General features: G+C 38.2%; 1 protein-coding gene and 5 non-coding genes across 6 annotated transcripts; 1 reads left to right on the top strand and 5 right to left on the bottom strand.

Annotated features, from left to right (window-relative positions):
- Window positions 1-1,935: 1,935 nt before the first annotated feature.
- LOC112086740 lies at window positions 1,936-3,105 on the top strand. Its single transcript, XM_024156331.1, has one exon. It carries the CDS (start codon window positions 2,259-2,261, stop codon window positions 2,967-2,969), a length of 711 nt encoding a protein of 236 aa, XP_024012099.1. The 5' UTR covers window positions 1,936-2,258; the 3' UTR covers window positions 2,970-3,105.
- Window positions 3,106-3,367: 262 nt separating this feature from the next.
- On the bottom strand, window positions 3,368-3,587 carry LOC112087001. Its single transcript, XR_002899850.1, has one exon. It is a non-coding gene; the product is annotated as a small nucleolar RNA U3 (small nucleolar RNA).
- Window positions 3,588-10,537: 6,950 nt separating this feature from the next.
- LOC112086889 lies at window positions 10,538-10,688 on the bottom strand. Its single transcript, XR_002899743.1, has one exon. It is a non-coding gene; the product is annotated as a U4 spliceosomal RNA (small nuclear RNA).
- Window positions 10,689-11,385: 697 nt separating this feature from the next.
- LOC112086955 lies at window positions 11,386-11,501 on the bottom strand. Its single transcript, XR_002899806.1, has one exon. It is a non-coding gene; the product is annotated as a U5 spliceosomal RNA (small nuclear RNA).
- Window positions 11,502-13,227: 1,726 nt separating this feature from the next.
- LOC112086911 lies at window positions 13,228-13,372 on the bottom strand. The gene has a single exon (XR_002899765.1). It is a non-coding gene; the product is annotated as a U4 spliceosomal RNA (small nuclear RNA).
- A 627-nt stretch (window positions 13,373-13,999) lies between these two features.
- LOC112086966 lies at window positions 14,000-14,115 on the bottom strand. Its single transcript, XR_002899815.1, has one exon. It is a non-coding gene; the product is annotated as a U5 spliceosomal RNA (small nuclear RNA).
- Between the last annotated feature and the right edge of the window lie 5,894 nt (window positions 14,116-20,009).

Genomic DNA, 20,009 nt, shown 5'->3' with positions numbered 1-20,009 from the left:
ACTAAGTTGGTTCATCTCTCCTTACGACCACTCTCTAGTTGATAATCTCTGCTCTATATATATCTTTTTAATGGTCTGTTCTTGCTTTTAGTTGATAATCCTTTCCTTTTGCGTTCATCACAAGGTATTGGTCTGTAACTAGTGATGAGCAACTATGTAACTCAATACCTTGATTTAAAATGAAATAAAGTATTATTTCCTTTCGGGATGGTGCAAAAGGAAATAAAGTACTATTGAAAAAAAAAATCTGAGTATTTTCAGATCTAATTGAAGGTTATCTGACCAAATAAAATAAAATAATAGAGAACAAAGGAGTGAAGTTGATAACAATACTCTGTTCTTTCATATGTTCCAAAGATTAGTATGGACTTAACCACTAAAACCCACTAGGTAGATATATGTGAGGAATTAGATTCAGCTCATTTTATTCGATAGAGTTTTTTTTTTCTTTTTTTTTTCGTCGGGAGGGTTATTTGAGTACATGTGATGGGGCTTGATTCAATTTGAATGGAGTCCGGATGAGAAAACTAGGATATAGATTTTTTTCCTTTCATAATAAAGAAATGTTTAAATTTAGCTTTTTGGCGGGCCAACCGAATGGGGCAGCAGAAGCATGATGTGAACCGGATTTGTAGCGAAGCTAAATGAACTTTTGTGCAACTTGGAATCTTTGATTACATCGCTCTCTAAACCATTAACCATGGAAGAAGAAGATATTAAAAAAAAAGTTGTGGGAACAACTTCGATTGCGCTTATTCCGAATGATGCGCCAGGTTAACTGTACTTCGATTGCGCTTATTCCGAAGAGAGTGGGGGCGGAGAAGTTGGCGGATTTCAGGCCGGTTTCGTGTTGCTCGACCGTGTATAAGGTCATCTCAAGGCTCATTTCTGCCAAGCTGAAGTTGTTTTTAAAGGACGTGGTTCAGGGTAATCAAGTCGGATTTATCAAAAAGAGACTTCTCTGTGAGAATGTTTTACTAGCGTCGGAGCTTGTGACGGGATTTGACAAACCCGGTTCCACCTCTCGCGGGTGTCTTCAAGTCGATCTCACAAAGGCATATGATAACTTGGATTGGAGGTTTTTGCTAAATATTCTGAAAGCTTTTGAGCTTCCGCAGGTCTTTGTTAACTGGATAAGGGTTTGTATTTCCACTCCTTATTACTCCATCAACTTCAACGGCGAGCTGGTGGGTTTCTTTCCGGGGAAAAAGGGTCTGCGGCAGGGCGACCCAATATCTTCTTCTCTTTTCGACATTTCCATGGATGTGCTATCTAAGTTACTTGATAAAGCGGCGTTGGAGAATAGGTTCTCTCCCCATCCCTCTTGTATCGACCCATTGATTACTCATCTCTTTTGCGGATGACGTTCTTATGTTCTTCGATGGCTCGGAGAGGTCGCTCGTTGGTATTATGGATGTTTTAAGGCACTTCTACGAGGTATCTGGATTAGCCATCAACCTTCGGAAATCATACTTGTTTCTTGATGGCAGTGATACAGGGTTAACAATAGCAATGGCTGCGAGGGTGGGTGTTATGGCTGGGGCTCTTCCAGTCAGATACTTAGGGCTTCCCCTTCTGCCTGGAAAAATGTCCTCTCATGATTATCAGCCGCTGTTAGACAAAATTCGTAGCTGTATTTCATCCTGGATTGTCTGGCATCTTTCGTTTGCTGGTAGGCTTCAACTGATTAAATCGGTGATTTCTGGCATTGTTAACTTTTGGGCTTCGGTCTTCCCTTTACCTCGAAAATGTTTATTGGAGATTGAGAGATTGTGTAATTCGTTCTTATGGTCGGGAGCCCCTAATTCTGCTCGTGGAGCCAAGGTATCGTGGGGTTCTGTATGTACTCCCAAGGAGGCAGGTATGGTTTAGGTCTGCGTAAACTGAAGCTTGAACAAAGTTATGTTAAGCTCATCTGACTTCTTTTCACGAAAAGTGGCTCTCTTTGGGTGTCTTGGGTGCAAAGGAATTTGATAAGAGGAAGATTGTTTTGGGACTTGCACCCGGATTCTTCGAGCAGCTGGATATGGCGTAGTATTCTTAAGCTGCGGCCATTAGCAAGGCTTTTTCTATGTTGCGAGGTTGGCTCGGGTGGGAATGCGCTATTCTGGCATGATAATTGGTCCGATTTAGGTCCGCTAATAGACATTTCAGGTGCTAACGGACCGCGGGTTACGGGTATTTCTCGGTTGGCCACGGTTTCTCAGGCGATTAGAGAGGGTGAATGGAGGTTGCCCCGTGGAAGACACCCTATTACTATGATGCTTAAGGAGGTTCTTCCTCATCCGCCGGTGTTGGTTTCTGGGATGGAGGACTGGTTCAGTTGGCGGAATTCAGCTACGAGCACACCGGGTTTTTTTTCAGCGTCGAGAACTTGGACTTCTCTTCAGCCATCGGGTACTGTGGTCCCCTGGGTGAAGTCTGTTTGGTTCTCCAACAGTATTCCAAAGCATTCCTTTATTCACTGGGTGGTTATGAGAGATCGTCTTCCCACTAGAGATCGGTTGAGAGGTTGGGGGCTTAATGTACCGCCTGTTTGTCTTCTTTGTCAATCAGCCCCTGAATCGCGGGCTCATTTGTTTTTCGGATGCCCCTTTTCCAACCAGGTTTGGTCTTCCTTCTTCTATCATCCATCGCTTCATCCCCCAAGATGTCTTGATGATATCGTTGGTTGGGTTACAAACGCTTCTCCCCTCTTAAAGCTTAAGGTTGTTTGTAAGATGTTGCTTCAAGCCTCCATTTATTTTGTTTGGAAAGAAAGGAATGCCCGGTTGCATACAGCCGTTACCAAGACTCCGGCTCAAATCATCCGGGATGTCCATTCGATTTTGCGGTCCAGACTGGCGGGACTAGACAGATCAAACACCAGATCTGATCTTCTTGCGGCTCAGCCGAATAATACCCTCTGCTCCACCTATCTTTCTGTCTGGTTTGGGTTCATTCATTTTGGCAATTCTCCAGCGCCGTAATATTCTAAATCATTATCTCCTCATTTTGTTTTAATGGTCCTCTACTGTTATATCTCTCCTCCTATCGCGTTATCTTAGATCTTTACAATTTCAGTTTTATCAGTCTTGTTTATTTCTGAATTTATTCTATGTATCTCTGCTTGTAATGATGCCCCCAAAAAAGGGCATTTAATGAAATGAAAAGGAAGTTTAAAAAAAGAACCAAAAAAAAAAAAAAAAAGTTGTGGGAAATTAAATCAAGATCTCCTAGTTGCTTGGATATAGTTAGCTCACCGCATATGGCTCTGTGTTTGCTTATTTTCGTTCAATGAATAAAGCGCCCATTTACGTAAGTATCCATGAGTTTCGCAGAAGCATTGCAGACTGAAAGAAGAAGAATTTAGGGGAAAAAAAAGGGAAACCTGTCAGACCGCCGTGAGACCACCCCAGCTAGGGTAAGACCGAACCGAGAAACGATCCTCTACAGCACCGGAAACATCCAGAAGATGATCGTGGCCGTTAATCACGCTCTAATCGCACGGTCATTGTTCATCCACCAGGGTTTAGGACCTGTCTCCTTAGAAATCAAGGATACAGAGGTACGAGCCTATAGACTAGATCCTGTTCAAGTAAGGTCGTGACCCATGTTGCTCTCTTTAAGTTATATTTACAACGAATATTGTCTATATACTAGCGATGTGGGATGCTGCGCATAAAAGGATATTGTAATGGATTGTTTCTAGGGATATAATGGGCGAAGACCCATTTACTTATATTTAAAGCCCATATTTTCTTTGCTATGTTGTAGTCGCAAAGATAAGAGAAGAAGACGGTTTCTGTAAACCGGACGGTCCATCTATATAACTCGAATGTCCTAATACTGGAAAATTTATGAGCTAAGACTAGTGCCAAAGAATGTGATTTGATCATTTTTATATGAAAGCCGGATGCTTACCCTTTGATAATATATCCTAATAACATAGCTAAGACGGAAAGTCGGATCCAAGTGCTTCTCTCCATGCACTAATATGTATGACTTGTGAAGAACAAAAATTATGATTTGAATGACAAAAATAGAGTTATAGTCGTAGCAATGAGTGCGACAAAGTTTCAAGCTTGTTTATAAGTTATAACTAACTACTACGCACAACCAGAAAGTGTTAAAAGATAACCTGTTAGTAGGAGAGAGCTCTTTATCATTGTTCCAACTTAATTCTTCTTTTTCTTGGATTTCGAAATCAAAAAAAAAAAAACTAGACTGATTCGTCTTCTCTTAGTGTCTCCAACCGCTTGATATACTAACCTATTCTCAGGGGGCTCACAAATATTAACCTTAACTACATAATTAACATTTATGTATATAGTTCTATTTTGATCGAAATCTTCAAATCGATTGTGACATATATATTGTTAGGCATTTTTGCTTGTGGGTGCAAAAACGTTGGCCTCATATTTTGTCAATAATTGAAAAGATGGTTGTTCTCACACACAAGTGCATGGCCTTGTGGACATACGTTGGGCTTTTCATGTGTGTGCTTCAATAGCTATGAGCAATGTGATTATTAAAGAATATACCCTAAGCTAGTAACTTATATGAAAGAGATTCACCCGTGTCGTTATTTCTTTGTTTCAATTGTTCTAAATTTTCTTGCATTGTCTATAAATTGTATCTATTAAACATTGTTTCAATCGCACGCTCTTCATCCCATCTGGGATACTTTGTTCAAGACAAAACGTATTACAAAGCAAACTTTCTTAATTACCTATTCCTAGATGATCCAATGGCGTGGGAGAAACATATCATATAATGTGAATCTGAGATGATCATTGGTAACGTATACCTTATTATAAATTATGAACCTGATACGATCATTTCATTTCATTCACTTAGTTGGTCGAGGTGAATAAAGTCCACACACTTAGCTACGGCTTAAATGCAACCAGTTTATCTTCAAGGAGAGCGATGTTGGGATAAATGTGCATCGTGTAATAGAAAGATCCATGATCTCATCTATTCAAGTCTCAAACTTCTCTAATTTTTGTGAACATGTTGTAAACTATTGGAATATTCCTAAGTATATGTTCGGATAAGATTGTATCTTAGATTTGATGTTATCCTAGATTTGAGATTATCTCCTATTGTTAAGGGAGTTGCTTTGTATATAAAGCCTTGTAAAGTTAACGATGAATGCAACAGAGATTACACAAATTGACATGGTATCAGAGCCTCGTTTGTTGACCCAATAAGGGTGGTCCAAAAAGGGTTTATTATCGGTCCTAAAGTGGGATTCGGTTCGAGATAGGCTGATAAGAGCCATCATCTCGAGGGGGCGTGTTAGAATCCCACATCGGAAAATTAAAGGGACTAACACTAATATATAAGGGACTTGAGCCTCTCCACTTATCGCCAATTGGTTTTAAGTTGGAAACCCAGGAAACTTAACATGGTATCAGAGCAACTAAACTGATCCAAGTTCATTTCTCTTACGACGCTCTGTTCGTCTCTTATTTTCTTTTTTTTCAAACACACACATCATGACCGACACAGACACTTCAACAGCTACCTCTCTTGCTCCTACAGGCGACAAGCTCGTCTCTCCATATTACCTTCATCCCTCAGACCATACGGGGCAAGTGCACACTCCGATATTGTTAAACGGAGCCAACTATGAACGATGGGTGAAGCTGATGATTAACTCTCTTCGCGCCAAGAGAAAGTTAGGGTTTATTGACGGAACCCTGAAGAGGCTGTCCGACGATTCTGACGAGGCAGAAAATTGGGACATGGTCAACGCTATGATCATTGGATGGATCTATAGCAGTGTCGAACTGAAACTCCGACCCTCGATTTCTTTGGTGGAAAGCGCAACGACCATGTGGTCAGGTCTTAGAAGACGATTCTCGGTGAGCGATGATACTCGCATTCATCAACTTCACGCGGATATTACGGCGTGTAAGCAAGGAGGTGATTCCGTGGAGGAATACTACGGAAAACTTAAAGTCTTATGGGATGATCTTGCTGATTTTGACAAAGGGTTCTCCAGCTGCTGCAAAAGCTCCGACTGCTCTTCCATGGTGGCATCCGAGAAGAGCAAGGAAAAGGTCCGAGCACATCAGTTTCTCATGGGACTCGACAACTCCCGCTTTGGAACAGCACACTCAAATATTTTGAGCAGAGGCACTGACATGAATCTGGAACTCATCTATTCTCAGATCATACAGGAAGAGCGACACATTGCAGCAATGCGGATGACGGAGGAACATGTACCTGCGGTGGGTTTCTCAGCCACATCATCACCACCTTCGTCATCTCGACAGCCACAGGCGGCAGCTAATCGCTTCGTTCGTCCATCAACGGCTTGCTCACATTGTGGCAAATCAGGGCATGAGGCAAGTAGCTGCTTCCAGCTCATCGGATTTCCGGAGTGGTGGTCCGACAAATCCAAAGCCCAAAGCGGTGATTCAGGCAGAGGCAGAGGAGGACGTGGTCAAGCTAATCCAAACAGAGGACGTGGAGGCCGTGGCTCCGGTTTTCGATCCAACAATGCTCAGGTCGGAGACACAACAGACACTCCCGGTATTCCCAGTTTCACTCCGGAGCAATGGTCGTCACTAGCTCAGTTCATGAACTCTCAAAAACAGAGTTCCCCCTCGGAAAAGCTTTCGGGTAAGACAGAAAAGCTTTATTTTTTTGGCAAAAGCAGTCGCTTTGACATTATCCTAGATTCTGGCGCCTCCCACCATATGACAGGCGACATCACTTTGCTAACCGATGTGGTTACAATTGATCCCTGTCCGATTACCTTGCCAAATGGGCACATCACCTGGGCATCCCGATATGGCACCTTGAGCCTTGGTGGAAGACTCATCTTACGTCGAGTTTATTATGCGCCACATTTATCCATTACATTGATCTCTGTGGCTCAACTTCTTGATGATGTTGCCAGTTTTGTATTATTCACAAAGAAGTTTTGTTTGATACAGGACCAAACTTCGAAGACTTTGATTGGTGCGGGTGAGGCGCGTGACGGGGTCTATCATTACACCGGTGCGGTTGCAGTTCGAACAAACTCTGCTGGACAGTTGGGTGATCGAGAGCTGTGGCATCGTCGGCTAGGCCATCCGTCAGCAAAAGTTCTTTCAGTTTTATCGGATTTATGCAGTTTTTCTAGTAGTTCCAATGGTTTTGAAAAGGCTTGCGACGTCTGTGTTCGAGCCAAACAATCTCGTATTAAATTTTCAGAGAGTTCTAATAAAGCTGGTGCAATTTTTTCTATGATTCACTGTGATCTTTGGGGACCATATCGAGAACCATCCTCATGTGGTGCTCGCTATTTCTTGACCATTGTCGACGACTTCTCACGTGCTGTTTGGACGATTCTCTTGCTCGAAAAAAAGGAAGCACCCGGTGCTTTAAAATCCTTCTTCAAATTGTTGCTCGACAATTCAAAACACACATTCAAACAGTGCGCAGCGACAACGGCTCAGAATTCGTTTGCTTAAAGTCTTTCTTTGCAGATAATGGAATTGTCCACGAGACGTCATGTGTTGCTACGCCTCAACAAAACGGGCGAGTTGAAAGAAAGCATAGGCACATTCTAAATGTTGCCAGGTCGCTATTGTTTCAAGCTGATCTTCCGATACGATTCTGGGGAGAAGCGGTTTTGACAGCCACTTACTTGATCAATAGAACGCCGACTAAACTATTGGACTACAAGACACCTTATGAGGCACTCTTTGGAACAGTACCTTCTCTCGATAATATTCGCACATTCGGTACCTTGTGCTATGCCAAGCGTGTGGCCCGCGACAATGACAAGTTTGGAGCCAAAGGAATCCGATGTGTCTTCTTGGGCTATCCCACTAACCAAAAAGGTTGGTTGGTGTTTGATCTCGAAACAGAGAAGTCCTTTACATCTCGCGATGTCGTGTTTCACGAAACGGTGTTTCCCTACGAAACTACACCACCATCTTCGGAGCGGTCTTCTCCATCTGTTTCTCCGCATCCTGCGATCTTTGACGAACCGGATTTAACTGCGGATGCTCCAATATTAGCGCCATCAGACGCTCCTAGTGCTTCGATTCCAGCAGCACCTGTTATCAGCACCTCTTCTTCAGAGTCAGGGGGAGTTACTAATCCCATGGTTGAGGATCAAGTTGTTCAGCCACCTGTTGAGACAGAGGAACTTGGCAGAGGTAAACGCAAAAAGACTCGGTCTGTTCTGCTCAAACCTTTTCACGTCTACACTGCTCGCACAATAGACCCCTCACACCTCACGAAACCTGATTCTTCAAAGTCTTCAAGTAAGTCCCTTTATCCCCTGACTGATTTCATCTCTTGTCATCGTTTGTCACTCGCTGAGAAGATGTTCTGCGCCGCTGTCATGGCTTCCGATGATCCGATTTCGTATAAGGAGGCTGTTCTGCTGGAAATTTGGCGCAATGCAATGGGTTCTGAAGTTGGTGCTTTGGAACGACAACATACCTGGGATGTCACGGATCTCCCTCCAAACAAACGCGCATTAGGTTGCAAATGGGTGTATCACACAAAATTTAAAGCTGATGGCACAGTGGAAAGGTATAAAGCGAGATTGGTGATCCTTGGTAACACGCAGAAAGAAGGACATGACTATAAGGAAACATTTGCTCCTGTCGTCAAAATGAATACGGTTCGAATTCTCCTAGAGGTCTCAGCTGCGAAAGACTGGGAACTACATCAGATGGACGTCCACAACGCATTCCTCCATGGTGATTTAGAGGAGGAAGTGTACATGAAATTAACACCAGGTTTTCAGTCTTCAAAGCCCAATCAGGTGTGCAGGTTGCGCAAGTCTCTTTACGGGCTTAAGCAAGCCCCAAGGTGCTGGTTCGCTAAGTTGTCGCAGGCCTTGATCGGTTTCGGTTTCAAACAAAACTACTCAGATTATTCTTTGTTTACATTAACCAAGGGTGCTTCGGTGGTCTATGTTCTGGTTTACGTTGATGACTTAGTTATCGGTGGTAATGATTCTGCTCTGATTTCAAACTTTAAGAGCTATCTTAACAGGTATTTCCATATGAAGGACTTGGGTGTTTTAAAGTATTTCTTGGGAATTGAAGTTTCTCGTGGAAAAGATGGTATTTATCTGTCTCAACGCAAATATGCTCTCGATATAGTCCGAGAGTGTGGTCTTCTTGGAGCTAAGCCTGCGGTAAATCCTATAGAGCAGAATCATGATCTTGGCCGCGACGAAGGTGCTTTCTTTACTGAACCTAATCGGTACAGACGCTTGGTCGGACGTCTCGTTTACTTGGCTGTCACTCGTCCAGATTTGAGCTATGGGGTTCATATTTTAGCACAGTTCATGCATCGCCCTCGACAAAAGCATTGGGAAGCAGCGCTGCGTATGGTGCGATATTTAAAAGGAACACCGGGACAGGGCATTCTGTTAAGCTCGAAGAATGATCTTCAAATATCAGCTTATTGCGATTCGGACTGGGCAGCGTGTCCACTCACGCGACGATCACTTTCAGGTTACATTGTTATGCTTGGCGACTCTGTAGTCACTTGGAAGACGAAGAAACAAGAAGTAATGGCTTGTTCTACAGCAGAGGCAGAGTATCGGTCGATGGCTTTGCCGTATCAGGAACTGCAGTGGACGAAGTCGATTCTAGACAGTCTTGGAATTGTTCAAAATCAACCGATCCCCTTGTACTGTGACAACCAGGCAGCGATCAAGATTGCCAACAATCCTGTATTTCATGAACGAACAAAGCATGTTGAAGCAGATTGTCATTTCGTACGCGATGGTGTTACAGCCGGCATCATTTCAACTCAACCAATTGGAACGTCTGATCAGCCGGCCGATCTACTTACGAAAGCATTGGGTCGTCAGAAACTACGTCATTTACTTGGCAAGATGGGCATTCGAGACCTTCATGCACCACCTTGAGGGGGAGTATTGGAATATTCCTAAGTATATGTTCGGATAAGATTGTATCTTAGATTTGATGTTATCTTAGATTTGAGATTATCTCCTATTGTTAAGGGAGTTGCTTTGTATATAAAGCCTTGTAAAGTTAACGATGAATGCAACAGAGATTACACAAATTGACATAAACTAACGTTAGGTTCCTTAAAAAAAACATAAATTCCGGAGGAAGAACAAAGAAATCAAAATCTTTGTTGCTAAGTGGGCACTAATCGTAGTTGTCGTCTTGCATGTGTTATGAACATGTGTCTCTATTCCTATGGTTTTTTGTCTTGGCTAAGGATGAAAAGACACAAGAGTTAATATAGAACAAGATAGAGAAATCCATGTGATAAACTGAAAAACTCCACACGACATTTGTAGTTAAATTCATGTGTAACTCTTATTGACTAGAAATATGGACATATGTTTCTGATGTTGGGTATTTTAATTACTTTCCATTAGATGTATTTGTATTGATCTGAGTCTTACCGAAAAGATAACCACCCAATTCCACCTTCAGATTTGGTTTTAAGAGCACTTGGTTAAATCTTCTACCTATCAGGCATGTTTTACAAATTTGAAATAATTTCAGACAGAAACAAAATGACATAAAACTTTTAACTAAGAGAATTGTAAGGTTTTACCCCGAAGGGAACCCTTCCAGAAATTCTCGAAGGCCCAAGACAAGCTCAGGCCTAGGAGGGGGTTTGGAAATAGTTTTCAACCAGCAATAGACGCGCCTCGGTTAGTACCTCATTAGCTGCGTCATTGCCCCAAGCGCAAAGATGAGTTTCCCCTATCGGAAGGCTCTTCTTTTTATATCTACATGAGACCTACCAACCTGACTACTACTTCCGATGTGGGATTAAAAAAACAACTTAACAAAATGCATTCAACTAAAGCTCATTTATGCTCAAGCCCAACTACAATAGATTTTAGTTTCGTGTATGATCTGTTTCCTTTTGGAATGCTCAAGCCCAACTAATAGATTCACGTTTCGTATATGCTCTGTTTCCTTTTGGAATTAGTAGGAAGGAGTTTGAAATCAGATGTCGTATCTTTTCTTCTTTGATCGCAAAGCCACGTCAGGAACACTCCCCGAGTTTTATCGATTGTGTCTATGTCTTTCACTCTCTGATCAATGTGAAGAAGCCATGGAAAGAGAATCAATTCGGCAAAGTTAGAGTATCAATTCCGTAACCAAACTTTAGTAATTCTAATATGGTAACACACGCTTTTATTTGACCATACTTCTAACTCTTATCTCATTTATTACACACACACACACTACCACATTGGCTATAAGCATTAACACATATGAACTACTTTTTTAAGACCCACGAGTGTGACTGAGTACAGAATACCTTAGATGATCCTGCTTAATTAGTGCTCTATCGTTAACGTAGAACATATCATATTATATTAAATGTAAATTTCATTTAACTTCCAGCTTAGAAATATTAAACTCAGAGTTGATGGAGGGTTTCTGTTTGTAAAAACCCTTTCCAAAAATAGGCGTATGCCGCTAAAGAGCAGAGAGAACACGGTATTCTTTAGTAAAAGGCGAAAGAATAGTTCGCTTTGTTCTCACTGCACGGCTCCGTGATTTTGATTCACTGAGCGCTGCATCTTATTCATAGTCCATTTGATTCAGTTCCTCGCACTAATATAGCCGATGTGGGATCTCAAGCTTTTGATATTTTGATGAATGATGAGTTGGTTAATGGATCATTTAAGCCCATTAAGTTAAGTCCAATCAAATTGTTAATGCTTTGCCACGTTGGAATAAGATTAAAGTCATTACGAGGCTTTTTCTTCTTGACATAAATTACTATTGCTGGTAAAATTTGATGAGAAAATAAAAGATTAGCTAGTGACATTGTTAAAGCCTTTTATTTTATTTGCTAAGTGGTTGTAAGTTTTATTTGTGAACAGAAACAACATAATTCAAGTTTCTTCCTCACTAATTAAATTATAGTGTTTTCCTACAATATTTACGTCAATGGAGACATGCACTCGTATAATAATTTTATGTAACAGAATTAAGGAACATTTTTTAAGTTAATTCAGTCTAAGAGAAGACAAAAATAGATCTGCAAAAACAAAACGGATTAAGTTTTTTATAGGACATGCTTAGATTTATTTTTTCCCTTGTGATTTACATTCAAAAATATGGATTTAATCGATTTGAAATATAAAAATATGCTCTAAGTTTGTGAAATTTTCTTTTATAAGATACAAAATGTTACAGCTTTTTTTATTACAAAGCAAATAGTCATCGATATTTATTTGAATTAATGAGTAAAAACTTATATACACGTACCTTGATTCCTTGAGTGAGTCGGTTTGTAATTAAAACGTAACAACTCCATGTTTTTAATTAATTCAAAGAATGTCAAACGGACGCTTAAAGTATAACTCTCCTAATGAATTTACAGAATTCGTTCAGCTTTATAGATGGTTAGTTTCTTTTGATACCAAAATCATCCAATCAAGCATTTCACGTTATCTCCCTAGCTCTAATAACAAAAGAATAAAATAAGGAAACAATATATATATATATATATATAATGGAAGGTAGGATCGAAATTCTTTTTTCCACGATCATAGTCGAAACTTTGTTCTAAAATTTCTTGCATTTTCTATGAATTTTATCTATTAAACATCTTTTCAGTCGACATCTATTGAGTTCTTCGCACACTCTTCATCCAATGGCGTGGGAGAAACATATCATATAATGTGAACCTAGATGATCCTTGGTACCTTATTATAAATTATGAACCTGATATGATCATTTCATTTCATTCACTTAACTGGTCGAGGTGAAATAGTCCACACACTTAGCTCCGGCTTAAATCCAAAGAGTTTATCTTTGAGGAGAGCGATGTTGGGATAAATGCGCATCGTGTATATAGAAATACCGAATGAAACATAAATTCCGTAGGAAGAACAAAGAAAGCAAAATCTTTGTTGCTAGGGCCTAAGTGGGTACTAATCGTAGTTGTCGTCTTGCATGTGTTATGTTCTTGTATACATAACATGTGTCTCTATTCCTATGTTTTTTTTTTGTCTTGGCGAAGGATGAAAAGACACACGCTAGAGTTGATTTAGAAATAGATAGAGAAATCCAAGAGATAAAGTGAAACACTCCACACGACATTTGTAGTTAAATTCATTTGTAACTCTTACGGTTTTTCCCTTCGAATCATCTTACTTGTAGGTTGCTTGACCCGCTACCATGAGCGGCCGTAGCTAATTCTGTCTCCTGTGCTTGGCTAGAAATATGGACATATGTTTTAAAAAATATTGAACTAAGAAAATTGTAGGGTTTTACCCCAAAGGGAACCCTTCCAGAAATCCCCGAAGGCCCAAGACAAGCTTAGGACTAGAAGGAGGTTTGGAAATAGTTTTCAACCAGTAATATACGCACCTCGGTTAGTACCTCAGCGTCATTACCCCAAGCGCAAAGATAAGTTTCAGGAGTTGTAAGGCTCTTCATTTTATATTCAAATGAGGACCTACCAATCTGACTTATGCTTCGGATGTGGGATTAAAGTAAGGAGTTAAGAAAATGCATTCAACTAAAGCTCATTTATGCCTAAGCCCAACAAGCTAAATGCTCTATTTCCTTTTGGAATTAGTAGGAAGGGGCTTTGAAATCAGACGTTGTATCTTTTCCTCTTTGATCCCAATGCCACGTCAGGAACACTCCCCAAGTTATATCGATTGTCTCTCTGTCTTTTACTCTTTAATCAATGTGAAGAAGCCATGGAAAGAGAATCAATTCGGCAAAGTTTAGAGTCAATTCGGTTACCAAACTTTAGTAATTCTAATGTGGTAACACACACGCTTTCATTCGACCATATTACTAACTCTTATCTCATATTTATTACACACACACACTACCACATTGGCTAAAAGCATTAACACATGAACTAATTTTTGAAGACCCACGAGTGTGACTGTGACTGTGAGTACAGAATACCATAGATGATCCTGCTTAGTACTCTATCGTTAACGTAGAACATAATCCAATTAAATGTAAATTTCATTTAACTTCCAAATTTAAAATAGTTAACTCAGAGATTGATGGAGGGTTTCTGTTTACAAAAACCCTTTCCAAAAATAGGCGTATGCCGCTAAAGAGCAGAGAGAACACGGTATTCTTTAGTAAAAGGCGAAAGAATAGTTCGCTTTGTTCTCGCTGCACGGCTGCGTGAAATGATACGCCGAGCTCTGCCTCTTATTCATAGTCCATTTGATTCAGTGCCTCACACTAATGTAACCGATGTGGGATCTCAAGCTTTTGATATTTTGATGAGTTGGTTAATGGATCATTGAAGCCCATTTTAAGTTAAGTCCAATCATATTGTTAATGCTTTGCCACGTTGGAACAAGATTAAAGTTATCACGAGGCTTTTTGTTCTTGACATAAATTACTTTGGCTTCTGAATTTTGATGAGAAACAAATAAAAGATTAGCTAGTGACATTGTTAAAGCCTTGTTTTATTTGTTAAGTGGTTTTAACTTATAAGCTGGCTTATTTTATTTGTGACCAGAAGCAACATAATTCAAGTTTCTTCCTCACTAAATTCTAGTGTCCTCATACAGTACTAACGCCAATGGAGACACTAGCTCGTACCACTAATTTTATGTAACAGAATTAAGGAACATGTTTTTTTAAGTTAATTCAGTCTAAGAGAAGACAAATAGAACTGCAAAAAAAAAAAGCTTTAGATAGGACATGCTTAGATTTATTTTTTCCCCTTGTGGTTTACATTCAAAAATATAGACTTAATCGATTCGAAATATAAAAGTATTCTGTAAAAAAATTGTAAATTTTTCTATTATAAGATACAAAATGTTACAGGTTTTTTTATTACAAAGCAAATAGTCATCGATATTTGTTTGAATTAATCGGTAAAAACTTATATACACATAACTTTACTCTTTGAGTGAGTCAGTTTGTAATTAAAACGTAACAATTAGTTCCATGTTTTTAATTAATTCAAAGAATGTCAAACGGACGACGGTTTTAGTGTAACTCTCCTAATAAAGTTACCAAATTCGTTCAGCTTTATAAATGGTTAGTTTCTTTTGATACCGAAAATTCCAAAATCATCCAATCAAGCATTTTTACTCTATCTCCCTAGCTCTAATATCAAAAGAATAAAATAAGGAAACAATATATATGCAATGGAAGGTAGGATCGAAACTCTTTTTTTTCCACGTTCATAGTCGTAACTTTGTGTGCCACAACTCTATTGAGGCCAGGGCTAGCCGAGGTTCAGAGCATACCTCGATTTCTGGCTTCCCAGTCAATATCACATAGTGTTGGTCATCGCTTTTTGGCGTTCAAGGTTGCATAATCGAAATCTATAAATCCTCTGTAACCAGTAAATTTGATCAGCGCCAGCCTAAGTCCATGAAAGGCCCTAATCTATTTTCAAAAAATATGGTATATTTTTTAAGAGTAAAAAAAAAAAAATCCAATAGAAAATTATGCCGAAAAATTTTTGGACCTTAATTCATCGCCTATTTCGCCTATGCGATGGGCCGGCACTGAGTTTGATAACGTTGGATACTTGGATCCACATGCTGCAAGGCATTTACGGACGTGAATGCAAAATGTTGGCCAAAAATGTTTCCCTTGAATCCATTGTTCCCTCCTCTTCTCAAGAATGTTTTCCTTGAATACTTTTTAAATAGTATCGGATATTACAGTAAATGCATAAACGGCAGACAAAAAGAACGTGTCATAAAAATAGTATTTAGAATAATGCATGCACCAAACAAATAGGGATTATGTCACTTACCTCTATATAATGAAATATCTTGCAAGTAGCAAACACAACACAATACGATAGATTACAAGTTAAAACTTGGCCAACTTGTTCTATGACGTACGACTATTTAAGGTTTTAATTTAAAAAGAAGAAAACGTTTTTTTTTTACTTCAAATGACATGACAAACAAGACAAAGGTACTAACTTATTTTGGGAGTACTAGGCCTTAGTTAGCTTTTTTTTGTTTGTTTCTTTTTAACATCTTTTTGACTGAGGTACACAATATAATTTAAATCAACCAATATTCAGTTATAATGTGGTCGTTTTGTCGGAATATTACTAAGGACATCTCCAACCATAATACTCAAAGAAGAGTTTTAGTATTAATTTATTAATATTTTTTAGATTTTACAATAGTGAAGAACTCATTTAATTTTGTCTCTCCAATCATGATATTGTGATGTCTCTGTTTCTGAAACTCGACTTTATCCCTGGTTTAGATCCGACTATCAAAGTAGCTTGGAGGAAGGTGAGCCGTAAGATCGTAGGGATGCAGAAAATAATCGATTCAATCTCGAAGACCAAAGATGAGAATCGGTGGTGGTGTAACTACGTACGATCTTGGAGTCGACGTCGAACAAGGCGGCGTGTGGCCTCTATACTGGGAAGAAGCGGTGGAGGAAGAGATGTGTAGAGACAGAGGCGGTGAAGAATGGAGAGATTCTGTGCTCAGTATTTGGGTTTAAATTAAAGAAGAGAAACAGAGGCAGCTAAAAATTGAAGAAGAAAAAAAGTTACGTTAGGAAAAAAAAATGAAGAAGAGAAACAAAATGTTCGAGAAAATTTGTCAAGAGAAGAGAGAGAATTACCCTGCGACGAATGAGAAGTTTCCACGTTGCCGATAATCCTCTCATCCTATGGGTTCTAAAATATGATTGGAATGTTACCGTATGATCGAATCTGAGCTTTTTTAAAAAAAAATAACCCAAAAAAAATCACAGGATCCACTTATGAAACAAAAAAAACACAAACTTCTTCATTAAAATTTTAATCCCAATTTTTTCGTAGATTTTCCAAAATGAATCAACATTTGGTCAATGTTAACGCCTTCATTAAAATCGCACCCGATCAGTGGCGAAGACTTTTAGGGGCTTGAGGCAAAATTATAAAGTTGAGTTTTTTATATAAATTAATTATAAAATATTAGAATAAAAATTAACATATAAAAAATCTAAAGTTTAATATAATTTTTGGATAAAAAAGTCTAAATGTCAAAATATTGGAAAGAAACACGAACATGGTTACTTTTTAAGTTATTCAATTTATGTTAAACGTTGATCCAAAAAAATTTCATGTAAAACGCAGCAGTTCGTTTAAACAAAAAAAATTCAAGTACAAACAAATTTAGACAGAAAGAAGGATGAAAATTAAAGTGAAAAAATAGAGTAAAGTGTTAAAAAAAATTGAAAAAGTGTTTAAAAAGATAAAATCATGGTAAAAGAATAACTTGAAAAACGTGGATAAGACTTTCACAATTATTTAAATAAAAAAAAAGAATATTAGAGTGGACTGTAATTGAAAACTAATCAGTACGTTGGCTCTAATTAGAAATTGATTTTAATTACTATACTATGACTAATTTTTAAAAATTAGGAGCCTTAAATTTATATATTTTTGGAGGGGGCTTGAAGCAAATGCCTTTTTTGATAGACCATAAACACGGCTCTGCACCCGATGATCTAGATCTTTGCGGACAAATATTTCATTTTTTGATTGATTTTGGGTTCAATTTATGGTTTGTAACAGTTGTACTATCGTAGCAAACTAGCAATTAAAGTATAACGAAACTAAAGAACATGCGTCCGTTTTAGAAACATCAATGACCGTATTTTAGGATGTGCAAGTGCAACTGAAGCGGATGAACATGGCCTTAATTACCCCCAAAAAAAAAGAATCTAAACTTTTTTTTGGATATGTTATAAATAAAGGTCCCTATTATTTGAAAAATAGTTAGCATGTTAAATACATATAAATATATAAATCGTAATATAAATACATATAACTGAGCATGATTCACAAATAATTTGAGATGACCTTGACAATGGGAATTAAAATGTTAAGTAAAAAAATTCACGTTTTTTGTTGTAATAAGAAAAACATAATCAGCTTGATTACCCTAATTTCCTAATAACATGATAAAGTTTAAGTAACGGCTGAGAATGTGTCACAAAAGAGCAAGAAAAACATGAAGGGCATATATAAGACAATCGGCGACAGCTTGTTGGAGTAAAAGTAGATAAAACAAAAATTGAAAAGTGTTCTTATATACTATATAAGGAAAACAGGCCAATACATACCTCAACTATTCTGAATGGTGCAAATACCAACCTGGGAAATTTACTTGCCCAAATTCATACCCAAACTTTTAAATTCTGGACAATTCATACCTCAACTATCTGATTTCTGAGGAATACATACATTGACCCGTTTCCCGTTAGTCAATGGTTCTATTTCGTTAACGGAGAAGAATCCCGTGCCACGTCGATTGTACAGTTGTCATCGGAACTTAAAATGACGTCGTTTTGGCTTTTTTTATTTGTTCGCCTTAGCCAAAACGACGTCACTTATTTGAGTAAAGCGGATACGCTTGTGACTTGTCACTTATTTTATTTCGGTGGAATTTATTTGAAAGGTGAACGCTGAAAAAGTAGATGTATCTGGAAAGAAGCGGAACGAAGAAGAAGAAGAAGAAGTCGACATTTTAATTCCTCAAGCTTAGCCTGGCTTTTTTTTTGGTCGCCTTAGCCAAAACGACGTCGTTTTGGTTATTTTTTTTTTTCTCATTAATCAAAACGACGTCGTTTTGGCTAAGGCGAAAAAAAAAAATTTAGCCAAAACGACTAAGGCGAACAAATAAAAAAAAAGCCAAAACGATGTTGTTTTTAAGTTCCGATGACAACTGTATATGCGACGTGGCACGGGATTCTTCTCCGTTAACGAAAAATAACCGTTGACTAACGGGAAACGGGACATTGTAAGATTTCCCCAGAAATCAGATAGTTGAGATATGAATTATCCCAAATTTAAAAGCTTGGACATAAATTCGGGGAAGTAAATTTCTCACGTTGGTATTTGCACCATTCAAAATAGTTGAAGTAGGTATTGGCTGTTTTCTCTAGACTATATATCATAAAAAGCGAAAGAATTTTTATCCCTTTTGCATTTGATTGCCAATTAACTAATCAAATATCAAAATCACATAAATATATTCTATAAGAAGTTGATTTTTTTTTTAACAGCTTGTGCCTATCAGAAGTTGATCGTATCATTGGCTTCGACCAATAATATGGATCATGAAAACGTATGTGATTTATCATATAAATATTCCGTTATGGTACTTTTCAAAAAGTAAATACAATACATTATCTTTAATATAAACGTAACTATCGAAATAAGGACCTTTTATCTGTTCTTACAAGTTGTTCGAATTGGATTACACCTATCCACAACCCATTGGTCATTACATTCTAAATTTAAACAATGGGGACATTTGCCCTCAGTTCCTTGAGTTGCTCTGCCCCTCAACAAGAGTATACATTGAGTTGAGAATCAAACTTGGCTTCGCTGAGTCTCTATGAGTTAGTTTAGTAAACAATGGGAAGTTTAGTCTTTCTAATTTATTTTTAAGTGCCTCACATCCTATACATGAACTCACGCTATGATCTCAAAAATTGACCCAAATCTGAAAGAAAGAAACCGTGGATTTCTTACCGTGTAAATATATCTATTCTTTGTTAGTTCTCTTTTTCATCCATATCACGTTGTGTTTTTTAAATCATTATTTTGAAAAATCAGTCCACCAAAAACAATACTCGTTACTCTTTTCTTCTTAGTATACGCTAAATCAAAAACGTAGGTAGACAACGACCAAAAAAGGGACGTCGATATTAAACACATGATAGTAGCCACAAGCAAAACAGTCGTCGTCAATTAATACTGGACCTCCAGATAATTAATATATACCAACTACTATATCATCATTGTATACTTATTTATATTATTAATTAATTGTCTCGTTTATTGTATTCAGTGGAGGAGTAATTTTATAAATTATAACTTCTGATTTTTATCTTCATAATTTGCTGTTATTATATTATTTTTTTTTATTTTTTATCATCAGCTTTTTTTGGGTCTTGACATACAACATCAAATGGAACATTAATCATTCGGCTAAATAGTGTACCACCGCATTATCTAGCGCTCGGTCAGTCATCAGTCTAAAATTTTACAATCTAAGATCATCTCCAACCCTGAACTCCATT

This window comes from Eutrema salsugineum, unplaced genomic scaffold (genome assembly GCF_000478725.1).
Source record: "Eutrema salsugineum unplaced genomic scaffold, Eutsalg1_0 scaffold_2, whole genome shotgun sequence".
In the NCBI taxonomy this organism is placed as follows: Eukaryota; Viridiplantae; Streptophyta; class Magnoliopsida; order Brassicales; family Brassicaceae; genus Eutrema; species Eutrema salsugineum.
This window is presented reverse-complemented; position numbering and strand designations above follow the sequence as displayed.

Excerpts from the sequence above, each read along its gene's own strand:
- LOC112086740 (XM_024156331.1), top strand. The coding sequence starts at position 2,259 with ATGATGCTTAAGGAGGTTCTTCCTCATCCGCCGGTGTTGGTTTCTGGG.